Source organism: Schistocerca americana, chromosome 7 (genome assembly GCF_021461395.2).
Source record: "Schistocerca americana isolate TAMUIC-IGC-003095 chromosome 7, iqSchAmer2.1, whole genome shotgun sequence".
In the NCBI taxonomy this organism is placed as follows: Eukaryota; Metazoa; Arthropoda; class Insecta; order Orthoptera; family Acrididae; genus Schistocerca; species Schistocerca americana.
Genome location: NC_060125.1, coordinates 471,720,103 through 471,740,140, shown reverse-complemented (window position 1 = coordinate 471,740,140; position 20,038 = coordinate 471,720,103). Strand labels below are relative to the sequence as shown.

The following is a 20,038-nucleotide window of genomic DNA, read 5'->3' as shown; positions in this document are numbered from 1 at the left end:
CTTTAATGTTCTGATTCACTGATTCAGATTCAGAAATGTGGTGTTGAACTGTAAGAGATGTGAAAAGCTATCAGATTCCATTTTCATCAGTTACATACTTCACTTAATCAGTTGTGGAATAAGTGACAAACAAACTAAGGGTCATCTGAGAGCTAAAACAAACATATCAGTGTGAATTGAAGCAGTTAAGTGGTGCCAAACTGTTTATTTACCAACGATACCTGCTACATTTTTGTGGGAAGATTAATGGGAGCTGCTGTCATGGTCAGAGAAAATTGTGGAACCAGACAAAAGCATTCTGATTGGTTGACAATAATCAGTCTTGCAATGACACAGGTTGTTGAGGAAATTTTGGAATCTGTGGTGGTAAATGTTGGATTAATGCACATACTCATAAAACTTTTTCCCACTCAATAAGCACCTATAACGAAAAATTACAAATTGAAGCTTAGTGTATATGCTGCAGTGATGTATATGTTAAAAGTATTATATACGGTGCTATTCTACAACACCCTCAAAAGATCTCTTTAAAAAGCTGGATATATTGACAACTACTTTGCAATAAATACAGTGCACAGAATAATGAAGTGGTAATTTCTTTAACCCATTTCCCCCCATTGTTGCACAGAAGACTGAAATTTGGCTACGTTTCTTTGTCATGGTGCAGAAGTGTGGCACTCTGTGGTGTTGCCCCGGTCTCAGAGATGCTTACAACAGTAAAGTGTTGGCACTTGCGATAAAAAAAGGTAGAGCTCAGAAGTGCATGGCGGTGTAAGATTAGGTAAAGGTGTCACATTAACATCAAATTTCACCACAATTCTGCCCAGTGTCACTGTAGATGTGTCACACGATAGGAAGATCGTCACACATCTCTTACTCACTTGTCAACCCTTATCGTGATGGCTCTGCGATGTTTTGTGCTCATTTGTTCCTGTTAACAGAGTTAAATTTTCATTATGGCAGCATACATTTCCATAAAATTTCCTTAATTTCCGAGTGACAATGTGTGGCAAAGAGTAATTGCAGAGAAAAAGATAATTGCATAATAGTTGCCTAAAAGCTGTTTGGTTGATACTTCATATTTAAAGAAGGAAAACTGCACCATGACCTGTATTTCTTGTTTGATTTTTAGTTGAGAGTATTTATTTATTTTAATATTGTTTCAGAATTCTTCATTGAGCTGGATCGATACTGCGGACCGTTAACATTGCACAGTTCTTTGAATGACCTGGTTCGATATGTGAGGATTGGCATCCAGAGGCTCAAAGAGATCTCATCTGCACAGCCGACATGACAGCCTTTCGTGAGAGTGGACTTCTAATCCTCCCACAACATACACACATACAGTTTTTTTGTAACTGTTTGGGTGCCATTTCTTGGTAGATGTGGTCCATTGCTGTTCCAGTTGCTCTGCATAGAAGATATGCAGACATGGAGTTCTCATATGAGAAAGGCTTCATACAAAAGCAGTGTTGTATATTTTTGTACATATTATAGAGTTGAGGTACTAATATTGTTACTAGAAATTATTTAAAATTGTGTAAAATAAAGAGTGTGTTAATTGACAAATGGTTGTCATGAGAGGCCGTGTGTTGGAGTTTTGGGTGTTTCACCAAAAGAAGCTATAGAGAGAATATTTCTTTCTTCACTGATTGAACATTCTTGTTTATACATATGTACATATTTCTTCTGCTGGTCTTCATTTCCCTTATCTCCTTGTAGTTATTACTCATACAATACTTTCTTCTTGATTTGTGACTGGATAAATGCGCACATTTTTTTCCTGTGCGTCCATTTCTCTCTGTCATTACCTTTCAATTTTTTCTGTTCTTGTTGGACGTACCATTTATGTTAAGAAATGAAAGGCATCCATGACAAGTGTGAAGTGCATGTGAACTGTTTAATATTAAAATATTTATAATTGCAAATTTTGTACAGTTTTCAAACAAAGAAATGTCATAAAATATCCACATGTAAAATAATAAGATACCTTCAGTTATGTCCCATGTATTTTCGGATATAAATTAATATCTGATGTGTAGTATTTTTTTGTGAGTAAAGATGTAATAGAAACAAATTTATATTGTTGTCTTACATTAGTAGCAGTATAGTGCAATCAGAATATTAAGTCCACATATTTCTTTATGAATATGAGATATATTATATACATAAACTTAACATATATGAAAGGTTTGTGAATAAACTTGTTACCTAATTTGTTGCTGTAACAGCGTTGTAGTTATGGTTGAATGCTCCCCCTCCCTCCTTTCTCATGGCAGCATATTTCTCTTGCATTTTAACTGTGTTGGATGCCTTTTGATTTTGCCATGATCTGCAGTGTCCGAGGTAGTTCTCGAAATTATCTGAGATAATGTGTCAGCAAGAAAAGAAATCCAAAACATATGAGAATCGGATTTTATGGAGGCTTAGTTACAGCAACACTGTTTTCAACCGAGTTGCTTACTGAAAGGCTTTGTCTCGGATGAAGAAATACCTTTGTCATATTGAACTTGCACTGATGTTTGTTACACATGTAATTAATGGCTTCTCTTTTTGGCTTTTTAATTGTCTAAATTTGAGTACTTATTATGATCTCTGTAATTGTGTTTTCATATAATGTCCTGATATTTGAATGCTGGAATATAGGTCTGGTTTCTTGTTGAGTTGGAAGGTGTCAGCCTACCCTAATAATTTAGGGCTGTGGTTCATTGCAAAATATTTTCATTACCTGTATTATCGTCCCCCTTATTAAAACAAGTTTCTTCAAAATATAAAATTATTGGTTTTCAATAAATGCTATATTCTGAAATGGCCGATTTTGGAAGTAACAATGTATGGTATACAGTGAAGCTGCATGTTGAAGCCCTTACACTCAAAGAATGTTAAATCTTTCCTTTTGCTGCAGGTAACTTCTCCGTCAAGGGAAGATCACTTTTTCATTTGAACTGCAGTGCATAACTTGTCTCAATTATCTCAGTCCAGGCAACATTAATTATGCCCAGTTGATGTCTCGTGCTAGGAATTTGCTACTTGTTTCTGCTGTTTGGTTGAAACTGATTTTACGTACGGACTTATAGCAATGAAATTTTAAGTATAGCAAAATAAGTGAATAAAGTAAGAAATTTTATTGGAACTAAGTTTATGGAATTTTTTTAAAACAAGCAGTTTTGGAAAATATGAACTGAATATGTTTCTGCTGTCCATTGGTGTGCACAGTTGTCAGAAATCACCTTGTTTTAAATAAATCAACAATTTTGTTTAATACAGAGGTATTGTTGTGATAATATTTAAATATTCTTTGTTATGTTAATTGTGTACAGTGTAAAGTATATTTATTTATTTACATCTTTCCTTACCACAACACTGCTGCTTATATCATTGTCATATTTAAAACTGTATTGATGAACTGAAAATTATTTTGATAATACTTATTGGAAAAGTAATTAATGGACAATGCAGGGTCAGTGGAATATGAAATGTATTAAATACTGCCATATATTTTTTATTGTGCAGTGCCGAGATTGAATTTTGTTCAAGTCAATACTCATTTTGTTGGCATATTGATGTAACATACAAAGTAAAATCCTGATAACTGTATATAGCAGATATTATTATATTTTGTATATTGAATGTAATAATTTCAGTCATAAAATTTTTGGAGATTCATTTCTGATCTGTTCAGTAATTTCAGAATCTGTGCACTTGAATGCGCCTGTTTGTGTAAACCTCTACAGAAGTGCTGTCTGAGATGTGTATGACGAGTCAGTGAAGGAGAAATATAATTGTTCCACTTATCAGCTGGTAAAACTAGGCCTGGCTTTGTTAAATAAGTTGGCATTGTTTGCATCCTCTGTTGCCTAATGACTGATATTGCTGTATTCAGGGTGTGCAGATAAATTTGTCAGCAATACATTTTTAACATGGAATAACTGCTATAGACTGCTTGAATGATTGTGTGCTGATAGATAAGCTTCATTAGAGAATATTTTTGTGAGTATATTTTTTGTGCAGCGTTTATTTTATATAAAGTAATTTAGAGGTCAAATAGAACACCAGCATTGGTCACCTTGTAACTGAGCCTCCTGAAAACGACATAGTTAATTTTAAAATTTAATAAAAGTATATATATTAAGAAAGAAACCAAAGTTTATTTAAGGAAATAGAAAACAAAGCAGACAAAAAGAAGCCTAAAAGTGACCTTCTGTAACACAACCAGCAGTACCTTTATAATAAAAATCAAGTGAAGTGTAGTGTAAGAATAGTTGTGAGAAGAAACATTATATTTCATCCTTGAAGGACTCAATTGTTTTACAAATTTATTATCATTATTATTATTATATAATTGTAAATATATGGAACTTATTTGAGAATATGCTTTGTTTTTGTTTTTTCTTCTCTCAACCTAGAAAAACGTTTAGACATATTCAGTATGTGTGTAGGTGCATTATGGCTAACAGAACGGAATACACAAAACACAATTTTCACAATGTACTTGCAATAATGTATGTCCTATTGGATATATGTAAAGAAGAGTGTGTGCACATACTGTTTAGAGTCATTATTGTGTCAGTATCTTGCATCAGTCACACGTGAGTTCATTGTTATCAGTTTAATAGCACTCAACAACTTGGTCTCAGGTGCCAGATGAATTAAGTAAATGTTCTGTTGGAGGGATGGGCGGTATTGCCTGTTGTACTCTACACACATCCAAATACCTCACAATCTTTTAAAATTGTGCTAAATGACAATTTTCACCATATTTAGTTTGGATCGGAAGTGTTACTGTGCAGTAATCTCATACACACGTTATGCAACATACTTAGATCAAATTCATAAAAAATTAGGGAGTAATCACACATTTTGAATGTGATTTGAGACAGCAGTATACACTTGGTGAACTTCCTTTGTGGTGCCAAAATGGGTTGATAGGTTTCTTTCGTAAATTTAATTTGCTTGTTTACATAATTACATCCGTAATCTGATGTAGACATTTTGGCTGATGAGATGAATACTGTTTTTTTTGTATGTAGAATTTATGCAAGGAGCCCTCCCCTGCCCCCCCCCCCCCCCAACCATAACCACCCTATCCTCTTTTATGTATTAAATCTCATATTCATAGTGGCTGTCTTCAGGAATTGTCATTGAACACGCATTATCTTACAAACACTGAAATTGAGGGCAAAGAGTGTGGTGCAGAGCTTGTGATAGTTTCAACCATGTAGCCATGGGAGGAAGGATATGAGATAGGAGAGCTAATATTTTTATTATACAAGAGCTATATTGCTTGTTGGAAGAAATCTGGATGAAGAAATAGTACTGAATGTATTAAACAGACCCTGTAACATTATGGTACACACTGTATAGCATTGAATACATTAAAAATTATGTTTTGGGTGTAAAAGATTCTTTGATTTTCATTTAATTATATGAGTAGCATATATGTAGGATAAATGTGGTGTAGGATCCTTCAGTTTATGAAGTAATAATGTGTTGTGATGTGCCTGTACCTCTTACAAATTTCTAGGTATACCTTTAATTTACAAAGGATACAGAGAGAGCTTCTACAGGGCTACTGTAAGTAATTCATTAATTTCCAGAGTATTACATGTACAAATATGATCGACACAAATAGAACCGTTAACTCACAGTTTGCATTGTGCCCACCAGTTGGTATTAAGAACGACATTGCCAGACTGAGACACCTGGACCACCCAGTCACTGAGCATGCTTCCCAGCACAAAATTCTTCACTTCAGCGGCTGTTCCACAGCCTATGCCATCAGGATTCTTCTTACCAACACCAGCTATCCTGAATTGCACAGGTGGGAACTCTCTCTGCAGTATCCCTGCATTCCTGTGACGCCCCTGGTCTCGACCTTCGTTAGTCCCTTTCTTCCCCAACCTACCCCCTTCCTTGCTCCCACTCCCGCATTACACAGCCATCTGTTCCATCCCACACACCCACAGTCTTTCCTCCTCTCTCTCTCTCTCTCTCTCTCTCTCTCTCTCTCTCTCTCTCTCTCTCTCTCAATCTCTTTCCTTAAAAACCCACCGGACTGCACCTAGTTGTCCTACCCTGTGCTCTCCATGTCCACTTTGCCACCCGAAAGATTGCATGGCAAGCCATCTTTTTGTTGTGCCTGCCTGTAACTGACCATCTCCTCTGTATAGTGAGTACCACCCTACCCTTTTTGTAATACTAACAAAGCAAGAGAAGAGTTTATGTGATGATGGAATGTGCAAGATGACTCTTACAAGAGTACAGCGTGCATTCGTAAATAATTATGGGAAAAAGTATGGGGCACTGAAAATCATAATGAAATTGTGGCACGTGAAGGACATTCGCCAATGGTTAATGTTTTCTGTGTGGTATACAGACAAAGTTGTATGGGTTGTTTTTCTTCTGTTCAAAGGCTAATGGGATAGCTCTTATCTTGATATGTTGCGCTTCAGTGTGTTTCCACAACTGACTGCTGAGTTTGAGAATTTCATCTTCCAACGAGATTGGCACCCCCATCATTGGAGAAGTGATATCTGTTGCTGCCTCCTAAGTGACAAACTTTCACATCCCTGGATTGGGCGTAGTGGTAGTGGTGATGTGGCTCTTTTTTCTTGCCCTCCCAGGTCACCAGACGTGACAGATTTAAGTTCAGTTAGCGTGAGCCGTTTAAGTGACTGCAAGGTACGGATGCGCCCTAAGATTCCCGGCGCTTACACACGCTAAGGCCGCAGTGCACTACGCCTGTTGGTGTCCGAAGTCGTGCAGACGCCCTCGGGATTTGTGTGTGAGGTACCAGTAACGTGACATTTCTACAGTATCATAAATAATGAAGATTAGTTGCCCATTGGAAACGAAACATTCATTGTCTCAGATGCAACGATATAGTCACAAACTTTTTATTTCCCTTTATAAGCAAACATACATCGATGAAATACATCTTAATAATAATAATATTCACAAGAATGCAATGATCTAAGACTGTATAATATTTTGTTCAAAACATTCTGCGACCTGTTACATTAGTACGTTGGCAATTATATTTTCAAACGCAACGTCTTCACAATGACATGTACTTGACTTTAATAGTCTTAGATTGTACGATATCGTTCGAAACAATCTGGCACATGTAATGCAACTCTGCACTTTTTGCATTCCATCGTTGTTTCGCTGCGTCGTTTATGCTTTCTGCACCCTACACAGGATTTACGTTTGATGGTGTGAATCAATATGTTTGGGAAAATGTGCCCAATGTTGCGCGTGCAGTCTTTGTGGTGTATCGCCGGATGCTAATCGTCCCTTCCTATAATATTCTGGTAAAGGTATAGTTTTCAATAATGAATCTATTCTGCAATGAGAATCCTACATTCTGCGTAGCTCTGTCGTTTGCCGCAATGTATTTTGTAATACAAAATGTACGTGTTAAATAAAGCAACATGAAATAGGTAAAAGAATATCTTGTGGTATCCTTTCATACATTTTCTCATCACAGGGAAGCATGCGAGTATCTGATCTTGGCGATAAATTCCAATCATGCCTCTATTGTATTCTACGACACATTTCAGTTTCCACGAAGCGTTGCGGAGAGGTGTGTCTGTGGCAATCATTTCTGCTGTTGAATATTTTGTGGAAAGCATGTAAACATCTTGTTTATCTTTCCATTTGAGTGCCAATATTCCATTACAATTCCTCACTGTATATTCTCCCTTCTTTAATTTTGCCTTCAGGGCATATTTTTTCTGTTTGAGCGCACTGTTCCAATCACATTAGTTTTATTGGTGAGGAGAGTTTTGAAAAGTTTTGGTGAAGAAAACCAGTTATCTAAATATAGAGTATGCCCTTTGTGCAATACTGACTGTGATAGTTCTACAACTACGCTTTCAGAGGCACTACCACTAGCATCACGTTTGTCACTACCTGTGTGTGTGTCTTAAAATCATAGCAGTATCCTGAACTTGACTCATACAATTTATTAATTTTAATACCAAACCTTGCTCTTTTTGATGGGTTAAACTGTTTGTAGTATAAGCGCCCCTTAAATTTCATTAACCATTCATCAATGGTAATATTCTCTTGCATTGTGTACACTTCAGCCATGATTATACATAAGGCAATGTATATTTTTATTTCATTACAGCCAATAGGAGACCACTTTTGGTCTATTTTTCATCTCTTCTGTTCATTGTTGAGTACGTCTTTTGCATATCTATTCTTCTCAGCTACGATGTTTTCCCAAAATGTACTGTTAAATATTACATAGAAAACATCTAATTGTCTTATGCTTGTACTCACGTGCTCTAAAGCTGCTTCCTTTATTACGGGAATTTCTGTATAGATCCAGATTGTTGGGTCATTGTCTTCCTTTTGCCACATACACAACTCTGATTGTTGCTGGTAGGTTTGCTCTTCTTTGTCACTATCATCTTCCATCACCAGACACTTACACTGTTTTCGTACAGGAGGTAAAATGTTGCTACCACTGTCAAAATATCCTGCAAAATCATGTTGGCTATACCACCACGTCTCCATTTCCTCGCGACCACGTTTGCTACACATCGAGAACATTGTGAAAGTATTTTTGTAATGTTGGCAGGTCCGAATGTGGCGAAGAACACTTCGTGTATGCCGCATGTACTCGATCAGCTCCGCAACGTGTCAGAGACATTCTGTTTACATTTGGCACATCTGACGGACAACGTCTCTCACACAACATGCATTTGTTCGGCGCGGTAAACATACCACGTCTCTGATACATCTAGGTGATGTTAGGCCAGGTCGGCACACTACATCTCTCACACGACATTGTAAGCTAAGGGGTTAAGAACTGTGTTTACACACTTCCACTGCCAATAACACTGGAATAGCCCAGAGAATGCATCACTGCTGCTATGATGGCTATTGGCAGGATGCTGTTAAATGATATGGAATAATTTAACTACCGCTTTGACATGTGACCAGAGTGGCACTCTCAGAACATTTGTAGAGTGAACAATGCAGACTTTGTTAGTTTACGGTTCTGTTAATGCAACAGTCATATTTGTACATGTAAGACTTTGGAAAATTACCAAACAATCAGTTTAATAAGCCACAGCTGCAAAATACTAACATGAATTCTTTATAGACGAATAGAAAAACTAGTAGAAGCCGACCTCGGGGAAGATCAGTTTGGATTCCATAGAAATACTGGAACATGTGAGGCAATACTGACTGTACGACTTATCTTAGAAGAAAGATTAAGGAAAGGCAAACCTACGTTTCTAGCATTTATAGACTTAGAGAAAGCTTTTGACAATGTTGACTGGAATACTCTCTTTCAAATTCTATAGGTGGCAGGGGTAAAATACGGGGAGCGAAAGGCTATTTACAATTTGTACAGAAACCAGATGGCAGTTATAAGAGTAGAGGGGCGTGAAAGGGAAGCAGTGGTTGGGAGGGTGTGAGACAGGGTTGTAGCCCATCCCCGATGTTATTCAATCTGTATATTGAACAAGCAGTAAATGAAACAAAAGAAAAATTTGGAGTAGGAATTAAAATCCATGGATAAGAAATAAAAACTTTGAGGTTTGCTGATGACATTGTAATTGTGTCAGAGACAGCAAAGGACTTGGAAGAGCAGTTGAACGGAAGGGACAGTGTCTTGAAAGGAGGATATAAAATGAACATCAACAAAAGCAAAATGAGGATAATGGAATGTAGCCGAATTAAGTCGGGTGATGCTGAGGGAATTAGATTAGGAAATGAGACACTTAAAGTAGTAAAGGAGTTGTGCTATTTGGGGAGCAAAATAACTGATGATGGACGAAGTAGAGAGGATATAAAATGTAGACTGGCAATGGTAAGGAAAGCGTTTCTGAAAAAGAGAAATTTGTTAACATTGAGTATAGATTTAAGTGTCAGGAAGTCGTTTCTGAAAGTATTTGTATGGAGTGTAGCCATGTATGGAAGTGAAACACGGACGATAAATAGTTTAGACAAGAAGAGAATAGAAGCTTTCGAAATGTGGTGCTACAGAAGAATGCTGAATATTAGATGGGTAGATCACATAACTAATGAGGAAGTATTGAATAGGATTGGGGAGAAGAGGAGTTTGTGGCACAACTTGACAAGAAGAAGGGACCGGTTGGTAGGACATGTTCTGAGGCATCAAGGGATCACCAATTTAGTATTGGAGGGCAGCGTGGAGGGTAAAAATCGTAGAGGGAGACCAAGAGATGAATACACTAAGCAGATTCAGAAGGATGTAGGCTGCAGTAGGTACTGGGAGATGAAGAAGCTTGCACAGGATAGAGTAGCATGGAGAGCTGCATCAAACCAGTCTCAGGACTGAGGACCACAACAACAACAACAACAACAAGACTTTGGAAAATATTGAGCTCTGGAAATGAATTAATCATTCACAATAGACCTGTGCGTTGACATATAACCTGCTGATACCAGTCACTTACACTGAATTATGAAGAGGGGAAAAATTTACAAAATCATAATTGTTCTCACTTGCAGTATCTGTTGTCCCTTTGACCAAACAGTTTTCTCAATAGCGCAAGGGACTTTAGATCCATGCAGCTGGTGACTGACTGATGGAAATTGCTTACGATAACAGATACAAGTATTTGTGACACATGCTGAGCTATTACGTATTTGATTCCGAGGAGCTCTTCTGTAACACTTCGGATACCAGCCACATAGAAGAATATCAAGCCTAGTACACCAGCCGTTTATGCTATTATTTTAAATGTTACTGGCACACATGTATTTCAGGTAACTTAAAGAGTAATCATACCAAAAAAAAAGTGTCAAGATTTATTTTTTATATATACTTTAGTTCTTTGATAGATTACAAATTTTAAAATTGACAGAAAGTACAATTCTCCACCCAAGAAAAATGTGAGAGGTAAGCAGAGCAATTTCTTCCTCTTCAGCTTCCAAACTTTATTGCTTACTCAACGAACATGATTTATTTGTAGCAGGACTACAACAAACTGCGAAACTTAACCAGTACATATATGACATTACATCAGTGTGCTCATATTAGCTCAGCCATTCGTGACAGCAGCTATTACATTAAGTAATTTTTCTCTAAAATAATTGTAGAAGTTGACAACAAAAGACAGTACCAGTCCTGGGACAGGTAGCAAGACATCCATACACTGTTCTCATATGAAACAAGTCCAGTTTTCGACCAATAGGTGGCTCGCACGGAGAAAATCACCACCCGGTCCATACTCAAGTGTGGTTTTGTAACCCGAGCTGTGAGCTTGGGCTTGTTCTCCAAAGTGTTAGCTTGCAGTGTTATTCCATGACTCAAAAGCAGATGTCCAACCAGTTGAGTAGTACTCCTCAACATGGACTAATGATCCCCACCTCCCCCCCCCCCCCCCCCCCACCCCTACTTGCTTCATGTAAATTTAGTGCGTGTATACTGTTTCTGAAGAAGAGATACAGAATTTGCGTAGATGAGTTAGGGAAATTGCCTTCAAATGTATTGTGCTGATTGAAATACAAAATTAGAAGTTCTTAACCTTGTGGTTTTGATTCCACTTCCCTGCTCAGAATCAAGTGCTGTACACTTCTATGTACAATGACACTACTGCTGCTGCCAGCACTACCACTCATGACGAGCTGTGTGTAGGAGCATAGCAGTTTTGTGTGCTTGTTGTTGGAGACAAAGAGGAATTAAACAATGTGTTCAATACAGCTACATCACTTCACAACAAAATTCACCCTTTGACCTAAGACCTCAGGCTACATGACACTAGAATATGACACCATATTTAAGTTTTTATATTGACTTTCATTGACTATGCCAACTTGCAACCAAACGTGTTACCTTGCAACCAGATCTAGACCTTGGACTGGGCTACAGATCAGTCTGTCATCTCACCGATGTAGATACAAAATAAATATTGCTAGTAGAGCTCTCTCTTTGTGTTGTCATATGTATGAAATAACAGGCGCCGTCATTATGTTAAGGCACAAAGCCGATATCTGGTATTGGTTTGTGTTATTGACCTGCCGATACCACTGTTCATCTCAAATGCCAAATGTGTGATGATTTCCCAGGTGTAATGAGTTGTGTGTGGGCCACATGACAAGGTGAAAAGTGTCTTCAAGTTGTGATTTTGAATGTTTTCTCTTTACTGACAGCCAGTGTAATGTATTACATTTCCGTATTTACTCTCCTACTCTTGGCTGATCTTGATGCCATCACCAAATCAATAAGTGAAAGGATGTATACGCATTAGAAAAAAAAAAAAATGGCAGCTAATGGCAGAAAATTCAGACCATTTGGCAATAACAATTACTTTGGTATTCTTCCAAGATACAGAGGGTGCAGCATCTGAAACATCATTGTTCTGAATTTGCTCTTCAGTTTCTGGCAGGGATTGAAGTTGATATGTGGCTAGGAAATATTCTATGGCATGACAAGGCACATTTTGCACACAGAACTGCTGAATTTGGGGAACTGTAAAAACCATGTGGTGTGCATAAAGAGCCACTGCACTTTCTATATGTGACAGTATAGTTTGGCTTCACAGGCACCTTTATTCTCTGTCCGTGCTTCTTTGAAGAGAATATACGCAGAGGGCCCATCATGTGTACCATAATGAGTGCATGTTATTGAAACCACCTTGTACAGCATGCTTTGGAAGAAGACAACTGTATGGAAACCACTGTTTTCATGCAAGATGGGTTAACACCTCCTGCTGCTTGTCCAATGAAAGATCTGCTTAATGCAACCTTCCATCAACTTGTTACCTCCAGTGGTTTTCCAGAGGCATGGCCTCCAGGATCACCTGATCTGAATCCATTTGACTTCTGGCTCTGGGCCTACCTGAAAGAACGCTGTTACTGGGGATGTGTCGTTATGGATGCAGCATCATGTCGACGTCTCCTGTGCACATATTGGACAAATTGTGTAAGCGGTGGTTTATAATAAAATCAATGTTATGCCGTGTCTCAGTTGTTTGACTTTCTATACCCATGTTCCATTCCTACTCCATTACACATGAAAACATTTCTGTTTGTCTTTCTTGCATTCACAGTGCCAGATTTGCACCTGGTGTCCAAAATTTGAACTAATTTTTTTTTCAATGTAAAATGGTTCCATATTAGCACATTAGAATATCTACCAAGTTTTGCTACCATATGATAATTGCAGCCCACACTCCATATCAGTGAGTAGCTGCACTTCAATTATAAGCACCCGGTATTAGTTGGAAAATATAGTTATTTCTTCAATATGTGTGTAGCCCCTCTGACCCATGGCATTTTTTTTGCACAGTTCTGAATGATTGAACTGGTGGTTGAGTATGTTTTGAAAGTTCTGTTTAATGCCACTTGGTAAGTGTTGGCCTGTAGGTAATGGTCCATTTTTCCTCCCTGTCCTTTTAGGACACCATAAATGAAAACAGCAGTGGGAAAGTACTTTGCTTTCAGCTGCAAAAGTATGAATGTTTGTTCCCCAATGGTGATGCTATGTTCCAAGACAACAGGCCCCTTGTCTACACAGGTCACACCATCCAGGACTAGGGTGTATAGACGCACCTCCCCTGACCACCACAGTCATCAGATCTCAATATTATTGAACCTTTGTGGTTTACTTTGGAGAGGAGGATGTGTGATTGCTAATCCTCCTCCATCATCATTACGTGAACTCACCACTGTCTAAATACTAAGCAAAAAGTGGCAGCCAGGAACAATATCATCAGAAAGCTAACAGGCACAGCACGGGGAGCACACGCCAACACTGTGAGAACCTCTTCCCTCGCTTCGTGTTACTGTGCCGGAGAATACGCGAGCCCAGTGTCGTTCAATTCTTGCCGTGCCAAAACAGTAGATGTCGCTATTAATGATACTTGTCGTATCATCACCAGGTGCCCGAAGCCTAATCCTCCGGATAAACTGTACAGCCTCGCAGGAATTGCACCCCCGAACATCCGCCGAGATGTAGCAGCAAAAAGTGAGAAGACAAAAATCGGAAACTTTTGAAGCTCACCCTCAATATGGCTATCAACCAGCAAACCCACGACTAAACTCCAGAAAGAGCTTCCTCAGATCTACCGAGGCTCTAGTTGGGGCAACACGGCAATGCCGAATCAAACTATGGCATGCAAGGCTTACCAGTACTGTGGGACGGATTACACCAAGCGAAAGACTACCACCTGGCTACACAGAGAATTGGAGTACGTGGAGATCCCCCAACAGACTACACTCGGGTGTCACGAAATGTAAGAGCAATTTGACTAAATGCTGTTTCCTAGAGGAGCTGCCACTCTGTGAGTGTGGAGCAACCCAGACGACCTTCCACCTGCTCCATTGTACTCAAGATCCAGCAAAATGCACAACAAAAGACCTGCTACATGCAACGCCAATTGCAATAGAGGTCACTAACTTCTGGGTGGCAAAAGTGTAAATAATTGTCTTGTAAATATATATACACACGACAAGTAAATATTGTACATTATTTTATACATCGTAAATGCTTCTGACATGAATAAATAAATAACCTATATGTCAGGTCCAGTTGTGTAGAGCTTTACTGTTAGATTTAGAGTCAGGTATTTGACTGAGTAATTTCAACATGTAATGGTACTTAATCTGTTCTATCAGCTACATAATGTGATAGAAAGTGTTTCACATTTAGCTTTTTAATTTCATAAAATTAATTTTACTCAGTGTTACGGCACGTAACAGAATCAACTGAAGGCAGTTTGGCATTCTTTTATCACATATCAGTAGCTGAAGTCAATATGGGTGGTGCAAGGTTAGATGTGCTGGCACATTTTCCAGTAGTAGGCTTGGATGCCTGGTATCAGTGTTGTGTTGTATACCCTTACCAGGTGAAATGCAGTGCAGCAGGGAAGTAGGTGTGGGTATGAACCAACGAGGTGCTAGAAGTCTCAGAAAACAGGGAAACCTATGCACTGACGTCCTTGGAAGAGCTACAAGGCTGCCAGCAAGAGAGTAACATGGTCTGTCCAATCAGGGTAGTCTGGAATGATACACAGCCACGTGAGGTGCAGTTGTTCCTGGGGAAATCTGAGGCAATAGTATGTCAGTGAGAAGTGATACCCTATATCTGCATTTTCAGAGAATGGGTGCACATTGGATTTATTTAGTATTCACTCTAGAGTTTATAACTCTGAATTGGTGCAAGAAGGGGAAGCGACAGGGAACTAAGGGCCACTGGCATCATAATACGTGGTATGGTTTGTGACATAGCTGGAATAACCTTCCACCTTCCAGGCACAATTATGGGTATGACAGAGTCTGAATTCACACACCCTTTGGTGTTTTGGCCAGAGAAGCCGTTGGAGATACTACCAATTCAGAACATCACCTTTTTGAACAATATGTTCAACTCAGATGTCATTCACTCATTAAATAAATTTACAACATCACAGAAGGGGGCAGATTTTGTCAGAACAGATGTTGCAATACATCCAGCAGTAGCAAGAGAAGCAGTGTAGCTATATAAGCGTTTCAGCCACAAACACTGTTGCAATTCTGGTGACCATTTGTGTAATTTGCATTTTTTTCCAAGTGGGTTTGTTGCAGTCGGTGCAACCGAATGCGTCCGTGTATTTTGGAACTGGGTCCTTTGTTAGACCATCGTGTGGTGAAATGGTCAGATTAAATTAACTCCAAATTGGCTACTAATAAGTATAAAGACTAAGCACATTCAACAGTCTATCTTGATTGTTTTGAAACCCTTTTTCCTTTGCATATTTCACTAAAGTTGTGATGTTTTCCCTGTTTGAACTTAGTCTTGGTGGGAATTGTAGTCCTCCTCATAAATGGGAAACTGTGTGTGGAAAGAGTACATGTATGGGTGTAGAATCCTCTTTCGTTTTGAATGTATAGATTTTTATGCACTTTTGCCATCGTGGTTCTTGCTCTGAAACCTTTATGTGTCCTCTGCCTCAGGTCTGACGGGCTTACCTGTAGTGGTTTACGGGATTTTACATAACCTGTTGGCTACATGAGTAATTCATATTCTTTTTGTTCTATACTGTCAAGTCCACATCTGTCTTGAACACAAGGCTACAAGCATGATAGTATCGTTGAGTACATTAATTTTTGGCCAGTCATATATATTAAGGGTGACTGTTTAATTAAATAACAGGAACAATAATTAAGGGAAATTACTGTCCATGTGAATACTTCGAATATTTTAGAAACTTTATATTCTCGCCCTGGAAATGTTGATGGCTCACCCATAGTTTTCTTTCTTAAATAAATTGCCATTCTTTGTGATAATGAACCCCCTCTTTTCTTGAAACAACACAAGATTCTGATCCAGATCCATTTCCACATGTTTAGTCCATCCTTCTCCCTCCCCACCCTACTGTAATGTGAATGCAAATATTCTTGAAAAGAGAAAGGTACTGATCTGAGCATTGTTATTTAGTGCAGAGGTGTGAGATGTTATGCTAGCAGCTTCTGGTAGTGATGGCTGATATGTAATTTTGTTGTAGAGAGTGTGGAAACATAAAAGACATTGATATTATTAACAGAGGGCAATCGTATCTTGTAAACAGCTAAGGGTCGGAGGCTTCTCAGAAAGAAAATGTATTGTATTGTTTCTGTGAGAACTGATGTGTTTAACTTTTTTGTAATTGTTGAATTTCCTTGTTTTGAGCATTTGTCTTGTGAATTTTTCTTTGCTGAGATTTTTTATGGCATTGCAGTTCGGTGGAGCATGGTAGCAATGTATGTTTCTGGCGCAGTGACAGGAATATAAAACTTAATGGAATGTAATCAGTGTGTTACATAGCTGGTGGTAGAATATAGGTGGTGAGGTTTTTTTAATACCCAGTTGTTGGGAGTTGATCGGGATATGCTGATAAATTTTTCCCATGGTGGCATAATTGCTTTATGTAGTGAGACTGCACACTTTATTGAACCATGACTGCATTGAAGCTTCCTATACTGACCAAGATCTGTGAAAATAGGAAAACATCTATGACTTATGTTAGGGGATTGTTCATTATTTACGGGCCAAAATACATTTTAAAAAAACTGCCAGGTGCAATGAACTATTTACTCTGTTCCATTATCATACCATCTAAAACCATTTTCTTAAGTGTGTTTTGACTTTTTAATGACTTCCAACTATATCTGGATGTCTGTCTGTCATTCCCTTACATTTATATGATCTCCAGTTTTATAGCTAAGCATGAGTTGATGAGAAATAATATCAGGAGACAGGTTGAAGTTACCAGGACCTACCTTGAAGATATTTTTCTATCTTTAGGACTTGACAAACACTTTACATGATCAGTTAAATGAAATATTTAAATGTGACTTATCTACTGGAAACCTGTACTATGTGCACTTAGTACATAAAGAACAACATATAAATATATAACAGGTGGGCAGAAATATGGAGACACCAAAAACACAACATGTTACCCTTCCTAATACATTGTAGGAGACTTTTTGGCATTCAATAGAGCAAGTCATCTCAGAATGGATAAATACAGGCTCTGTATGATTTTCAAGAGAATATTACATGATTCTTCCTGCAAAACATTGACAAGTTGAGGTAAGGGTGATGGATGTCCGTAGTGATGTGCACCCTTCTCTCCAAAGCAGACCACAAACGCTCAGTAATATTGAGATCTGGTGACTATGATGGCCAGGGGAGATATGATAATTAATCCTGGTGCTCACAAAACCAGACCTGAATGATGCAAGCTGTGTGAACACAGGACCTGTCGTCTTTACACACAGTATCACTCTTAGGGAACAAACATTGTACCATGGAATGGAGCTGATCAGCCAAAATAGTAACATAATCCTCGGTAGTAATGCAAAGTACCCATGGGGCCAGTGGAATACCGTAATATGGCTGCCCATATCATTACTGAACCCTCACTACATCTAACTCTGGTGTTATGAAGTCATCCAGCATTTGGAAACAGAGTAAAAAAGACTCATCTGACCAAATGACTTTCTTCTGTAGCTCCGTAGTCAAGCCTTTATGGCTGCAGCACCATGTTTTCCTATTATGGGCATTTGTACCACTTATGAGTGGTTTCCGAATTCCAGCTCGTCCTGAAATTCTCTGTTCCTGGAGCTGCTTTCGTCTTGGTATGACACTCAATTCTGCAGTGACTTTTGCCTGCTGTTGCCCTCTTATTTTTCGTCACAGTGATTTTAAATGGCCATCAGTCTTAATCACTCAACACACACTTCCGTCCGCGATGCGACTTAGCGGATGATGTTTTTCTGTAATCTTCGACAAGATGCCTTTGAAACACAAACACTTCATCTACTTTGTTTACTGAGGCACCCACGACGTGATCACCAACAATTTGCCTACGTTCAAATTCACTTAGGTCTGACATATTGCACTAGCAACTACACAGAACACTGTTCTGACCGTTAATGTCACTTGCAACGTATTGAGGATATTGCGTGGTCAAATACAGCAGGACATGCTGCAGGGTTGGCTAGCATCCGCCTTTATGTTGAAGCATGCATTTCTCGTGGTGTTTCCCTATTTATGACCGATCCCTGTCGTTGAAGAACATAAAAATAAATGTAAGTGTAAAAAAACATGTATTTGTAAATAGATAATTTTAATGAGCTGCCAGGAAAAACTATTGATCACTTATCTATAATAATTTTCTTTGTAACATACACTGAGGTAACAAAAGTCATAGAATAGCGGTATGCACTTACACTACTGGCCATTAAAATTGCTTCACCACGAAGATGACGTGCTACAGACGCGAAATTTAAGCGACAGGAAGAAGTTGCCGTGATATGCAAATGATTAGCTTTTCAGAGCATTCACACAAGGTTGGCGCCAGTGGCGACACCTACAACGAGCTGACATGAGGAAAGTTTCCAACCGATTTCTCATACACAAACAGCAGTTGACTGGCGTTGCCTGGTGAAACGTTGTTGTGATGCCTCGTGTAAGGAGGAGAAATGCGTACCATCACGTTTCCGACTTTGATAAAGGTCGGATTGTAGCCTATCGCGATTGCGGTTTATCGTATCGCGACACTGCTGCTCGCATTGGTCGAGATCCAATGACTGTTAGCAGAATATGGAATCGGTGGTTTCAGGAGGGTAATAAGGAACGCCGTGCTGGATCCCAACGGACTCGTATCACTAGCAATCGAGATGACAGGCATCTTATCCGCATGGCTGTAACGGATCTTGCAGCCACGTCTCGATCCCTGAGTCAACAGACGACGCTTGCAAGACAACAACCATCTGCACCAACAGTTCGACGACGTTTGCAGCAGCATAGACTATCAGCTCGGAGACTGTGGCTGCGGTTACCCTTGACGCTGCATCACAGGCAGGAGCACCTGCGATGGTGTACTCAACGACGAACCTGGGTGCACGAATGGCGAAACGTCATTTTTTCGGATGAATCCAAGTTCTGTTTACAGCATCATGATGGTCGGATCCGTGTTTGACGACATCAGGGGAACGCACATCTGGAGCGTGTATTCGTCATCGCCATACTGGCGTATCACCCGGTGTGATGGTATGGGGGTGCCATTGGTTACACCTCTCGGTCACCTCTTGTTCGCATTTAAGGCACTTTGAACAGTGGACGTTAGATTTCAGATGTGTTGCGATCCGTGGCTCTACTCTTCATTCGATCCCTGCGAAACCCTACATTTCAGCTGGATAATGCATGACCGCATGTTGCAGGTCCTGTACGGGCCTTTCTGGATATAGAAAATGTTCGATTGCTGCCCTGGTCAGCACATTCTCCAAATCTCTCACCAACAGAAAACGTCTGGTCAATGGTGGCCGAGCAACTGGCTCGTCACAATACGCCAGTCACTACTCTTGATGAACTGTGGTATCGTGTTGAAACTGCATGGGCAGCTGTACCTGTACACGCCATCCAAGCTCTGTTTGACTCAATGCCCAGGCGTATCAAGGCCGTTATTACGGCCAGAGGTGGTTGTTCTGGGTACTGATTTCTCAGGATGTATGCACCCAAATTGCGTGAAAATGTAATCACATGTCAGTTCTAGTATAATATATTTGTCCAATGAATACC

The 20,038-nt window shown here is 39.2% G+C and overlaps 1 protein-coding gene across 1 annotated transcript in view; it reads left to right on the top strand.

Annotated features, from left to right (window-relative positions):
• Nucleotides 1-4,370, top strand: part of LOC124623024 (AF4/FMR2 family member lilli) — a 411,438-nt gene extending 407,068 nt beyond the window's left edge. Inside the window, exon 20 of the mRNA XM_047148815.1 lies at nt 1,167-4,370. Coding sequence (XP_047004771.1) covers nt 1,167-1,294 — 128 coding nt within the window. The 3' untranslated portion in view covers nt 1,295-4,370. The remainder of the gene's footprint in view (nt 1-1,166) is intronic.
• The last annotated feature ends 15,668 nt before the right edge of the window (nt 4,371-20,038 follow it).